Here is a 13,598-nt window from a genome sequence, read left to right on the forward strand (position 1 = left end):
TGCTAACTTAATTTACACATTTTATTCTGCCATCAGTGAACTTGCTAATTCAGACTAAAGTTTTACTTGCAATAAGCTAAAGCCCCAGTCACATTAGTTCTTCAAGTTCAGAAATTTATTTGTCCTCAAAGCTGATAGAAATCCAGCCACAATAAACATGCATCTCCTGTACCTACTTATTCATTACAATCTTTTTACAAAATGTATATAAGACTTTGCAGATGCCATGGTACTCCTTTAATTTTCCTCAAGTGAGTGGATGTTCATGTGAGACAGAAAAGTATTTCTTGTTTTGATAACTAGCAAAGGATGCCACATTATTTCCTCAAGTCAAGTCTATTCGCTGTTTTTGCAAGTCTGCTGTTTCAATTTGATTCGATTTCAAGAACCTTTATTGGCATTCAAACAATTTTGAGCGACACAGGAAACCTAAAATACAGTCTATATAGCAAGGTTCAATTCCAACATAATATTCAAATTAAGGGGACACATGAGGGTATTTTCCTAATGACAGCTAACAGATAGTCAGCAACCAAATTGGTAGTAACCACAGAACTATCTTCCAAAAGGAAACACAAAGAATCATCAGGTGGGACAGAAAGGGTAGACAGAATTGGGTCTAAAAGGGTATCAAGAAGTGTTCAGAGAGCAGGGCAATGACACAAAATATGAACCATCGTATCAGGTCCCAGAAAGCAGAATTTACAGATCCTGCTATCGAATGGGACATTATGAAATCTTCCCTCAAGGACTGCAGAGGGAAAAATATTAAGTCTGGCAAGCATAAAAGCTCGCCTCTTGCTTGGATTGATTACTTCCCTAAAATAATTGGCGTCAGGGCCAGAAGATGGTAATAGGCCGAAGTAATGGGGGAGCAGGTGAAATTAATGGTAGAAAATAACTGGGTTTCGACTTCAAAAAGTCTGGTCTTGATGATGGAATGGGCCTGATTAAGACCAGAATCGGCAAGTGATTCTAAGGTAATGTCCAAGGGTTGGAGTTTAGCTTCGAAGAAGCTGAACCAAGTAGAATTATAGGAATCTTTTAGGAGATCGGAAAGAAGGGAGTCAGGCTGAGAATTTAAATGAAGGCGCAACCAGTATTTAAAGGCTAAAGACCACACCACAGTGGAAGGGAGATGAATCCCAAGTTCCAGGGCTATGGTCAATAACCTGATTAAATCTGGCACGCCCAGAATGCGCCTAAAAAAGACGCTACCTGGTCCAGTTCTTTATTCATGACCTTGATCCATATAGGGACTCCATACAGGACTTGGCTAAGGGTTTTTACTTGAAATATCTGAAGGGCTGCAGGGATATATTGGTTTCCACTATTAAAGTGGAAACGGGCTATTGCATTGAGGTGAAATGCTGTTGAGGAAATAGCCAATTTCCTGTGGAGAGACCAACTGGGGCGATGGTGGAAAGTAATCCCAAGGTACTTGAAGGATTTTACCAGTTGAAAGGAATCATTACCGAATTTCCATAAGACTGATGCCCAAGACTTGGAGAAGACCAAAATGTCTGCTGTTTCTGTCTGCTCAGGGAAGCAAGAGCCAAGACAAGAAGGCAAACAGTTGCTTTTCTGAGCATAGTTTATCTCTCTTTCTTTAAGCTCTAAGATCAGTTACTCTATTCATGTCTTCTTCAATTTTCCTCTTAATGAATTGGACTTTGGTTTATATATTTCATATATGTGCTCTAAGAATGCTCTTATATGTTGCCAGGAGAGGGTAATGGATTTTATAAAATATACAGAAATAAAAATCCATGCACATGTTACAAATATAGAAAAACTGCCTCATCAGGAACTTGAAGAAGCTGAGATTCTCTTGAGAACACAGAGATGTTTTTGGCCATTGCAGCTGATATGTGATGAACAATTTGAAACAATTCAGTTCTATTTCTAGATGCCACAAATCCACAAAAGACTCTTTCTAACTCAGAATGTTGAGTTGGGATGTACCCATTCTCACATGACCTGAAATAACTGAAAGGTAATGCAATCAACTCTCACTTTCCGCACACTCTGTTCGCACTTATCCACAGGAACAAGAGTGTTACATTGCTATATCTGCAGCCTGTTCTTGGTTGTCCATGGCATCTGCAGCTTGAAACTATTCTTGAAACTATTCACAGTGGCCATTCTGTCTTCGCGGCAGCCATTCTGAAGCTATCCACTGCTATTCTGAGTTTATCTGCTGCTGGCATTCTTGATCAAGTTAGCTACCCCTCCCCCTAACCCCACTGATCCCATAGGAACAATGATTCAATATCTGCTGATTCGTTACCTGCAGGGTTTTCCAGGAACCTGACCCCAGTGAACAACAAGAATTGACTGTAAGCCATGTTGTGAATCTCCCTCCATTTCCTACTCATACTACTTGTGGCCTTTTGAAACACAGCATAAAGTGGCTGATAAGCTGGGAAGGTTATGCCCCTATGTGGTTTCCAGTATGCTTCTTTGAATCATTCATTTTCCCTGTTCCATCATTCCTATCATTTGCATTAAAATTTCTTCCACGAAGGACTCCATCACTAAAGATTGTGAAGATGAAGTTTTCAAGATCTAAATTTTCTGCATCCTTCAAAATGCTCTAAATGTAACCAGAAATCCTGATTCCCCCATCTGAGTAGCAGGAACATCAAAAGAGTCAGCTTTCTCAATGGATTTGAGTCAATTTTCTCAATGGATTTTCCCTTCAAAGTGCTTTTGTTTTAAGGATGAGTTATTGACCCTTTAGCTTCTGTTCCTTTGACTTTTTTTGTCATATGCAAAGCCCAACAAAGATAAAGAAATGCCAGTCTAGATTGTCCAAAAAGATAGGGTGGAGATAAAACCTCCATGCTGGACCACGATTAGTGTGGTTAAATGTCCCACACCACACATGCAAGACATGGGAATTATTATAAAGGGGCTCCCCTTCTACTTTCCCATGGTGCTGCAAGGTCTGTGATTCACTGACCACATGCCATGCAGAGTGAGAAGCACTTACAGAGAGAGGTAGTAGCAACAGCAAGGCAGGGAGGTGAATGTGCGTTCCGCTTACACCTGAGAGAAGCAAAGAGGAGAGTTGAGCGCAAGCTGTGTAGGAGGAAGAATGTTTGTGAAACACAGGTAAGCCCTTCCCCCGCCCTTACTGGGGCACTTACCTCCCCTGCAAGCTTGAATGAAGAACATTTTGGGCTTATTCTGAAGACTTGGACAGTTTGCATTATCAAAGAGCCTGAAAATCTCCTGTAACTGTGAGAAAACATGAAGGTACATGGGATCAAAATAGTCTCAGCATCACTCTAATACCCACTTCTGACCTACTTTTCCTATACGTTTCATCTAGTTTATGTCCCAAACTCCAAAAATACTCTAAATTCTACTTTAGGTCAGAGTCTACCATAACTTTATCAACCAATGGTTAAAAATATCATAAACCTTACATTCACGCACATATAAGGAAATCCACATATGTTAAGGTACCTGAAGTAGTTTGCCATCCACTCCATAGACACCACCCTCTATGCCATGTGAGAGAAGGGACACTATGCAGGAATCAACATTCCGGTGAGCTGGATGCTTTGAAAAATGTTCCAATTCCTCCTGCATTTCCTGAGGAAAAAGATAACTAAAATCAGCAAACCTTGAACTTCACAGAAGGCAGCTATAGCACTGTTGAGTCAAATTTTTATGGCTATCTTTCAGCTTGTTAATTCCAAGGATATGAATAGGCTCCTTGGAGATGTGAGAATGAACTCATGTATGTTTGATCTGTGTCCATCACAGCCAACAGAAAAATCTATCATTAAAATCATTGCAAACCATTGGAAACAAATGCTATTAGAAATCTGAATAGTTGGAAATACATATTTCCAGCAGTTTGCAATAAAGGTGCCAAAATACTGATATTATATTAACTGCAAGAAGACAAATTATGCTTTTGTGTCCAGTAATTATGCATTACTGAACATAAGATTTTTGTATATTTCTATTGTGCTTACTGCAGATCCTTGAGTATAAGCTGATCTCACCGGTAAGTCGAGGGCAGGTTTTGAGCCAAAAAACTCATGGAATTTTCTATAACTGGGGGGGGGGGGGAGGAGAGAACTTACGGGTGTGTTCGACTACAATTTTGTCTGATTTTACCCTAGGCCAGATCCTGAAAAATGACATATCAGTAATTGTTACCTCACAACTGTGCAATCTCTATTAAAAATATAGTAAAAGATCATAAGATTCATTTTTATTTATTAACTTTTTAAATTCTGATCTTCACATCCTTTTTGTAAACACTATCAGAGTAAGTGCACTGTAAACAACATACCAGTAGAACCATTTATCAAATCCTTCTTTAAGGTGTCTGGTGTGTTAAACCAGAGGTTCAACATATAACATGCAACTTATAACACATAATTGGGAGTGTGCAATTCAATTCATAGCAGAGACAAGCAACAAGGACTGAGCATGAGCAAGTACAGCTACACATAGTTACAACTTGATTACTCAGAAGATCCACTGCTTTCCATGGATGTTATTCTTAAGTAATGGTGTACTGAATTGTAGCCTCAGACTTTGTTTCAGATGGAAATGAGGATTATAACCTGGTGTTTAAAAAACCAGACCTCTGCCAAACATTTACAAAATGGAACGTGGGTGCAGAAGAGTCAGGTATGATCCTGCCAAAGAGAATGAGGCTTGCTTGATATGGAGGTGTTGAGCCCTGGCCTTTTCTAAGGAGTGAAAAGGTTAACTTTGGTTGCAGCTTGCAGCCTCATTGCTCTGGAGACCAACAGCCCAATCCTATGCATGTCTATTTAGAAGTACATCCTATTATAGTCAATGGGTTTACTTCCAGGATAGTGTGGATAGGATTACAGCCTAATTCCCCTTAATTATCTCTGCATCGTTGTCTTTCTCTCCTTTGGGTTTCTCCTGGCTGCTGCAATGCGACTGTACAGCCCTGAGTAACCTGCAGATAAGACAGAAGGAACTGTCTCTGCAGCTGGCTTTTAGGACAAGCCACCAAGCTAAGCTGATAGGTTTCCCTTCTTCATCTCAGAAAGGGGAGACAGCAGGCTTTTCGATTCCACATTTTTCAGGCATTTGGAGGGCTGAACAAGTTTGAAGCAAACTGGAGCTTCATTGGTTCTGTGCTTGTTAGACAAAAACATCAGGTGAATGCAGAGCCAAAATTAGAAAACTCAATTCTCTCTCTCCAGCTTGGAGATGGCAGGCTTGAGCTTGTAATTTTGGTTCTGTACTGCTGGCGCACTCAAAACATCTCAAAATCAGAACACCAAACATTGATCAAGCACTCCCCAAACTGTAAGAAAGGTTTGGGTCACCTCCTTTTAAAGCATCAAGTCTGTGAGGCAACTTGTGATAGTCACCAGAGACCACCCATACAGTCACCATAGCAAGTGAAACCATGGAAGTCTTGAAATAAGGAATTCATTAATAATAGTACCAGGACCACCATACCAAAGATGTTGAAACATTACACAAAAATAAAACGAGACATTAACTATAAAAATTTCACATGGAAAAAAATTAACCCTCAGTACATGTAAGATGCTTGATCCAGCATAACCTATTTTTTCATGTTAGAAACTATGCCAGTTCTCTCTTTATTGCAAGCAGCCGCTTCTAGAAAATAAGTTCTGGGCACTTATATGATGCAAACATGTGTCACACTTGTTCTACTCCACAGGCTCACCTGTGCAGTTCGATCATGCCGCAGAATCACTTGGTATCCAAGTTGACCAAAGAGTGTATCCAGGGCAACATAGTCTACATCTCCACCAGAACGGAACTCCAGATCTGTCTCACTACTGAAATTCACGTTACTAAGTATAAGTGCCAGACCTTTTGGGCGTGATATCAACTTGTATGCCTGTGGAATACAGATAATTTTCAGATACATATGATAACAGCTAAATCACAAGGCAATTCACAATCAGACAGATTGCAAATGCACCTAAACAATTCCACACAAATAAGCACAAATGTAGAGACCACAGACCAAGGCAACACTATAGAGACAAACACTTTAATAGGGACAGGTAACACTTGTATAGAGGCAAATACTATTTAAAAAATTATATACTAGATCTGAGCAGGAAAAAATTGAGGCACAAAAGATGGTTCTTCAAGAATTGTACATGTGTTTCCATTCATGTGTAGGACTGTCAGCCTAAAACTAAACCCTGACTATTTTAATATTAATAATATTAATATTATTATTATTAATAATAATAATATCCTTGCCTTTCTTAGGCAAGTCGGAGAGGGGCTGTTGATAATTGCAGAAAGATAGCTTCACAAGGGACTCAGTAAGATAAATGCCACACTAAACCAGGGGTCTCCAAACCCTGGCCCGGGGGCCAGATGCGGATTGCAGCAAACCTCTTTCCGGCCCGCAGCCAACCTCTTGTCCCCTGAAAGCCTCTGGTCCACTCAACTGAACATGAAAGGAACTGTTCCCTGATTGAGTCTGGAGGGTGTTCTGAGGGCCAGAGAGGTGGAATGAATGAGCCCATTCATTCATTTATTCACTCATCTAAGTTCCATCTCTAATTTATTTATTTAAATTTTATATTTAAATTTTTTTTCTGGCCCTCCACACCACGCCAGATATTTGATGCGACCCTCTGGCCAAAAAATTGGCACTAAACAATGAAAGCAGGTGATGTGATCAAATCTATTTGATGCTCATCTCTCGTTAGACCTCTGCAATCCCAGCATCAGAGTCAGCCAGGTTGGGTGCTGACTAGGAACCAAAGGCATTCAACGGTTCAACCTGCTAACCCTTGAAGCTTCCCAGTGTGGTAGCCAATAGGCACCAACAGCAAACCTTCCTCAGCGGAGTGATTTGCACCATCACTGCCTGACAGAAGATGTATCAGTGGGATACTGAACTCAGAGCCCAATCCTGAGCTGCCTGCAGCGCCCAGGCTTGACAGCACCAAAAAGGGCTGCTGCCGAATCCTGCGCTACCGCGGGAGGCACCTCGGGAGAAGGGGATGTTTATCCCCTTCCACAATTAAGGTAAGCAGCCCTGCAATGGGGCTACTCTCTTTAGCACCAACCAAAAGGACAAGCGCCCTGCATCCTGCGGAGCACAGCCCTGCGGATCCATCACTCTTCCTCCCCCAACACGCCTCCTGCCCACCCCTCGGCACGCCTCCCACCCACCCACCCAAGCTGGCCTCCCTCTCCCCGGAACGCCTCCCCCATGCCCCTGTCCACAACCCCATCTCCTGTTCCACAGCCTGGTGGTCCAGGAGACCGCCAAGCCGCAGAACTTGGGCCACTGCCCGGCGCTGGACTAGCACCGGCAGGAGCCTAGTGGTGAGCCCCACAAACGTGCCTTACAGCACATTTGCGACTGTGGCCGGTGGCACGGAGCCTTGCCACCGACCACAGGATTGGGCTCTCAGGTAGTTGCACAGAAGCTCATATTAGCATAGTTAAGCCCCGCATCTCCCAGAATCTGCTGTTTTGCCTAATGCCACTTACACATTGTCTATATTATTATTATTATTATTATTATTAACAACAGTATTTATATACCGCTTTTCAACAAAAGTTCACAAAGCGGTTTACAGAGAAAAAAATCTAATAACTAATGGCTACCTGTCCCAAAAGGGGTCACAATCTAAAAGACGCAAAACACCAGCAGACAGTCACTAAAAAAGACACTGCTGGGGTGAGGAGGGCATTACTCTCCCCCTGCTAAATAAAAGAGGAGCACCCACTTGAAGAAGTGCCTCTTACCCAAATTAGCAAGGGTAAAACAAAACATAGACAAAATACGTTGTCTGTACTATCTTGTTATGATTGCATATACAGTGGTACCTCGCATAACGAATGCCCCGCGCAGTGAAAAACTCGCAGAACGAAAGCGTTTTGCGAAGTTTGGTAACTCGCACAATAAATTTTTATGACCGGTGCTTCGCAAGCCGAATTTTTGTTTTGTTTTGTTTTGGTTTGACTTAAGGGGGGATCTTCATGCCAGTTTATGATCCTGTTCATCCTAGTAAGGGGCGGATCTTTATGTAAGTAAGTCCCATTGTGCTTGCTCCCAGCAAAGTTTACACAGGATTACAGCCTTCAAACTCTCCACTCAGCATCCCCCCCCATTGCTCATTCACCCTCTCACTGCCCCATTTCCTTCATGTTTTCCCCCCATGATCAGGGCAAAAGCAAGCAATTGAGTGCAGCTGCTCTGTCCTCCCCAGCTTAGAGCACAATCCTGTGCGTGTCTCCTCAGAAGTAAGTCCCATTGTGCTTACTCCCAGGAAAGTGTGCACAGGATTACAGCCTTCAAGCTCCCCACTCAGCATCCCCCCCCATTTTTGAAATCCTCTGCACAGTATGTATGCCTTTAAAGAGCACTTAATAAACACTTTGTAAACCAAACTGGACTCTGTTCTGACTTTTCTTGCCCATAGGAACGCATTAATTAAATTTCAATGCATTCCTATGGGAAAACGCGCTTCGCAAAACGAAAAACTCGCATAACGAAAGGACTCACGGAACGGATTAATTTCGTTATGCGAGGCACCACTGTACACATAGGGAACCCCATAGATTTCCTTAGCCCAGTCCTCAAAATATGAGCTCCTTGGCAGTCATCTGATTTCAGTATCATATCCATACATCTTCTGTCATGCATAGCTGCTTTCACAAGCTGGGGAATTATTTACAGTTGATAGACAACAGTATGAAAACTATAAGTTTCTACCCTGCATTACTCACCAGGTGCTTATGTATGTAATAGAACTCTGGAGTGCATGACTTCACTTGAGAATAGTGGGGTCCATCTCCATTATCCAAGGAATGCTCCATTGCCTTTGCTAAACAGAAAAATCATCACCTAGTTGGCAGATGGCTTAAGGTAAAATTACACATAACTTTAATTTCATTATTAAGGCTAATGCAGTAATGCACCATACAGTAAGCAACACACATAGAGGCCCTTGATCTGGACTGCAACTATGGCACAGGTCAAAGATCTCCAAACTGAAGACATTTACTCCCTCAAAATGATCCATAACTAAGGGATAATCCCCAATCACCCCTGCAGTTCTAACATGTGAATTAAAGCTGGGTTTGATTCATCTTCCTTCCCAGGAGGCAAATCTCTATTCACTATGAGGTGAGGTAACAGAAAATGTGGTCTGGTATGTGCTAGTAGTGAAGCCATGGATGCAAGGGAGAGACAGGCAAGGTTATACCTTTCTTTTTTCCCTTACACTGCTCTTATTTTTTCCTTGTGCTGATTGAGTACAGAATCCCAATTATAGTACACCAGCTTAACTGTAATGTCAGTGTAATGGAACGACCCAATTTGCTACAGGTACAGCAGCTTGGCTGCTCTCTTTCTAACACTGATTAGATTTAGAACTATTGTTTGAATAAAATTAAGGCATTTGTACTTGCGTCAATACAACTAGTACAATTTTTATCTGCTGTTTATGTTCATAGAGTAGTAAATTTAGCTCTTGTAAGAAACAATACATATTATAATTTTCCCCAAAATTTCAGCTTCTGGGTAGATGAAAAGACCTCCTTCCTATCCTCCCATGGTTTAAAAATGTCCAGCTTGTGGTTCCACTTGCTAGGATGGGCTGGTATATGATGGGCTTAATAAAAATTTAAGACAAGCCAGCATAATAAAATAAAAGCACAAGTCAGCAGCCACAGTATATAGGAACCAAGTAAATAGCACGGTCATTCCCTAAAACAATTACAAAAAGTAAATAGCATGGTCATTCCCTGGTGAAAAAAGTTGCTCTTGGAATCCACTGGAAGACAGTAATAGTTTGCAAACTGGGCAAACTTTGCAGGGAAAGGAACTGCACAGCCTAGGAGCAGCCACAAAAGAGGCACTGTGCCAGGGCCGCCTTGACTTCACTGGCAGCACAAACTGGAACAGGGCCTCCCCGGATGCTCTCAGAGCAGTGGTGTAGTTAAGAGGGGGCAGAGGGTACATTGCCTTGGGTATCACACCATTGCCCCAGGTACCCCAAGCATCCTCCAAAGTCAGATCCCGAGGCAGGCAGGTGTCCAGGAAGCCTTTTGAGACCTGGAGAGGCCGCAGAAGGCCTACTGGAGGTCTTAGAAAGGTGCTTCCAGTTTTTGGCAAAAACCAAAGGTGCCTTTCTAAGTACCTCCAGGAGGTATTCTGAGGCCTTCTGAGTTGCAGGGAGGTCACATGTGCCCCCTTGACCTACACCACATCCAAAATTTCCACCACATCCACCTATACCAAAACCAAAATTTTGGTGCCCCCTTGACCTACACCACATCAGAGGGCTATCACTTCCATAACCCCTGCTAACCCCCTGTTAACCCCTGCTAACTGGGCAAGAGGCACTCTTTCAAGTGGGTGCTCTTCTTTTTAGCAGGGGGAGAGTAACTGGCCCACCTCACCCCAGCCGTGTCTTTTCTAGTGGCTGCCTGCTAGTGTTATTTTGCATCTTTTTAGATTGTGAGCCCTTTTGGGACAGGGAGCCATTAGTTATTAGACTTTTTTTCTCTGTAAACCGCTTTGTGAACTTTAGTTGAAAAGCGGTATATAAATTCTGTTATTGTTATTGTTGTTGTTGTTATTGTTATTAATAATAATAGCCTTGAGTCCCTTCGGGGAGAAAGGCGGGGTAAAAATAAAGTTATTATTATTATTATTATTATTAATATACAAAACCATGACATTAATTGTTGCAAAGACATTTAATGCTTAACGTTTTTGCAAGCTTGTATCCTCCTGTGCCAAACAATATGATCACCTGAAAAAAATATTCTTCACTTCAAAAATGCAGTTTCTGTTTGCCTCTACTCCTAAGGCATAACAGTTACACACAAGATTAAATCACATTTTTGAAACATTACAGTGGGTAATGAATCAGTGTGTTTCAGATTGGAGAGTAGATCAAGAGCCCTTGATCTTGAAAGTAGAAAAAAAAACAGGGAACATAAAACCTGAAGTCAGAAGAAAAAAAATCGAATGTTTTAAATTATTTAGCATTTAAAGCCAAATGTACAATCTTTTGAATACTCCAGATATTATGACTGTGATTTAGCCTCAAATTGAGAGTGACACATAGGACTGTCTAGAAAGGTGATTTTCAACCTTTTTTGTCTCATGGCACACTGACAAGGTACTAAAATTGCCAAGGTACACCATCAGTTTTTTGACAATTGACAAGGCACACCATGGTGTTCGTGGGGGACTCACATCCCTCAAAGGCCCTAAATGACCCTCCCCCAAACTCCCATGGCACACCTGCAGACCATTCATGGCATAAGAACAGCCCCACTGGATCAGGCCATAGGCCCATCTAGTCCAGCTTTCTGTCCACCAAATGCCCCAGGGAGCACACAAGACAACAAGAGCCCTGCATCCTGGTGCCCTCCCCTGCATCTGGCATTCTGACTAGCCCATTTCTAAAACCAGGAGGTTGCACATACACAACATGACTTGTAACCCGTAATGGATTTTTCCTCCAGAAATTTGTCCAATCCCCTTTTAAAGGCATCTAGGCCAGATGCCATCACCACATCCTGTGGCAAGGAGTCCCACAGACCAACTACACACTGAATAAAGAATTCTTTTGTTTTGTCTGTCCTAACTGTCCCAACACTCAATTTTAGTGGATGTTCCACTAAGCACTAAACTGGTGGGGTGTCCCACCAGTGTGCCACAGCACAGTGGTTGAAAATGGCTGGTCTAGAGGGATTGTGAATGATATTACTGCAAAATTTGCTCCAATTTCTTTTAGTTAATATTTTGGTGCAAATGCAATTGTTAAAAGCCCTAAAGAACAAGAGTCCCCCACATATACAGTGTTTAGGTATCAACGAAGCAAGCATTTGCTTCCAAAATATCCATGCACTGCTTTTTTCTTATTTATCCCCCATTCTTGTTTATTTAGCCAGAAGTTACATCACCAAGGCTTGCTCAAATCTGGACAGCCTGTCCTAGACCAGCTGCCAAATAAGACAACTAATAGTACCAATTACAACTCTGTTATTATTTCTGTGTTACAGTTATTGCTAACAGACAAGGATGGCAAAACCATCCACTGAATAATGTATTTGTTTACTAGATGATAATAAAATATCTTGCAATTTAAATGCTCAGCAGGATGCAGCTGAATATAGGAGATCTGGTCATAAGATTTAGATATTAAATCTAGGCTAGCATTTGTAACATAGTTTAAAGTCACTCCAGCAATCAGCTTGCAAGGATTTTATACAAGAATAGGCAATTTTAGCATTCACAGGAGTCAGAGTCATCCAGACAGAAATCCAGAGGCTGCAAGTATATTTTGCCACATAACTCAGCCCTGAAAAATAGCCAGGCTCTATGAAAAAAACTTGGTCCCACCAAATAAGAATTTCTGTAACTGAGATGTGAGACTCCCAAGAAATCCCCTCAAACAAGCAGACAGGCAAGGTGCTGACCCAACAGGGAAAAATGAATATGGTGCTGTCCAACACACAGTAAAGGTTGTGACATCCAGCACTTGATTATCTGGAAAGCTCCATTAACTGGCTCAGGAAATTATCCTACCCTGCAGTGGAACAGGCAAGCCAAGAGGCTTGCGCTGTATCCAGCATAGGATAGGTGCCCAAAGCGGCTCAGCCAGAGGAAAGGGGAAACTTTTCCCCTTACCTCCGGGTAAGGCAACGTGGCCCCTATGGGTCTCCTTGGACTTGCGCCACCTCTGGAGGTGGCATAAGAATAGCGGAGCAGCTTGAAGTCACTCCAAACTCCCTGGGAATGGGAGTTGGGATCCAGCATAACTGCCCTGCCTACCGATCCCCACTTGCCCAACTGCCTACACTCCCCCCCTGTCCCGGAATGCCTCGCTCCCGCCTCCTCCCCACCCACCCTAGAGCCTTGCGTCTGCCCAGCTGGGCTAACACAAGGCTTGTTGCACAAACCGCCACGGAGGCTCGATTCAGCCTCCATGTGCCAGCACACCTCTGTGCGCTAGCACAACTTGCTAGTGAGGAGGCACAAACATGCTTTACGGCACATTTGCGACCCTCCTGGGCCGGTGCAAGGAACTTGCGCTTGCCCAAATTCTTCTCTGGATTGCGCCCTCAGTGAACTAACTTCTAGTCTGCAGCCAATGCTGCTGATGGTTACACAATTCGCTTAGGAGCATTTCAGCTAGCTCCACAGTGAAACTGACAGCTCAAGCAATTGAGACTTCTGGAAAATTATTGTATCTGGTAATGCTTCAGTCCAGGAGCTGCCAGATATTGCAACTTTTACTGTCTACCTATTCCCCCAGACACCACTATCTTGGATCTTGCAAAATCCAAGATGGCAGCACCCAAATGTCATGAGTTTTGGATGCCACCACCTTGTATCTCACAAAATCTTTTGAGATTTGGGCAGCCACCATCTTGGACCTTGTGAGATTTTGTGAGATCCAAGATGGCAGCACCTGGTTGAGAAGGCACCATGATCCAGGTACATTTGCGAACCACTGCCCAATGGCAGTGGCATTCCTCTTAGCAGCCAAAGAATAAGAGGACAGGCCCTTTTACAAATTAGTAACTGGTTAAAAAATCAGAAGTACAGAGAA

At 42.6% G+C, this 13,598-nt stretch overlaps 1 protein-coding gene across 2 annotated transcripts in view; it reads right to left on the minus strand.

Annotated features, from left to right (window-relative positions):
* The window catches only part of CASP2 (caspase 2), a 32,454-nt gene that overhangs the window by 9,082 nt on the left and 9,774 nt on the right, over nucleotides 1–13,598 (minus strand). For both annotated transcript variants that reach the window (XM_066616582.1, XM_066616581.1), the window contains exons 5-8: nucleotides 8,752–8,849; nucleotides 5,708–5,884; nucleotides 3,475–3,603; nucleotides 3,153–3,243 (exon numbers count right to left, since the gene is read on the minus strand). In XM_066616582.1, coding sequence (XP_066472679.1) covers nucleotides 3,153–3,243; nucleotides 3,475–3,603; nucleotides 5,708–5,884; nucleotides 8,752–8,849 — 495 coding nt within the window. The remainder of the gene's footprint in view (nucleotides 1–3,152; nucleotides 3,244–3,474; nucleotides 3,604–5,707; nucleotides 5,885–8,751; nucleotides 8,850–13,598) is intronic.

The sequence above is a fragment of the Tiliqua scincoides genome, chromosome 2, assembly GCF_035046505.1.
Source record: "Tiliqua scincoides isolate rTilSci1 chromosome 2, rTilSci1.hap2, whole genome shotgun sequence".
Lineage (NCBI taxonomy): Eukaryota > Metazoa > Chordata > Lepidosauria > Squamata > Scincidae > Tiliqua > Tiliqua scincoides.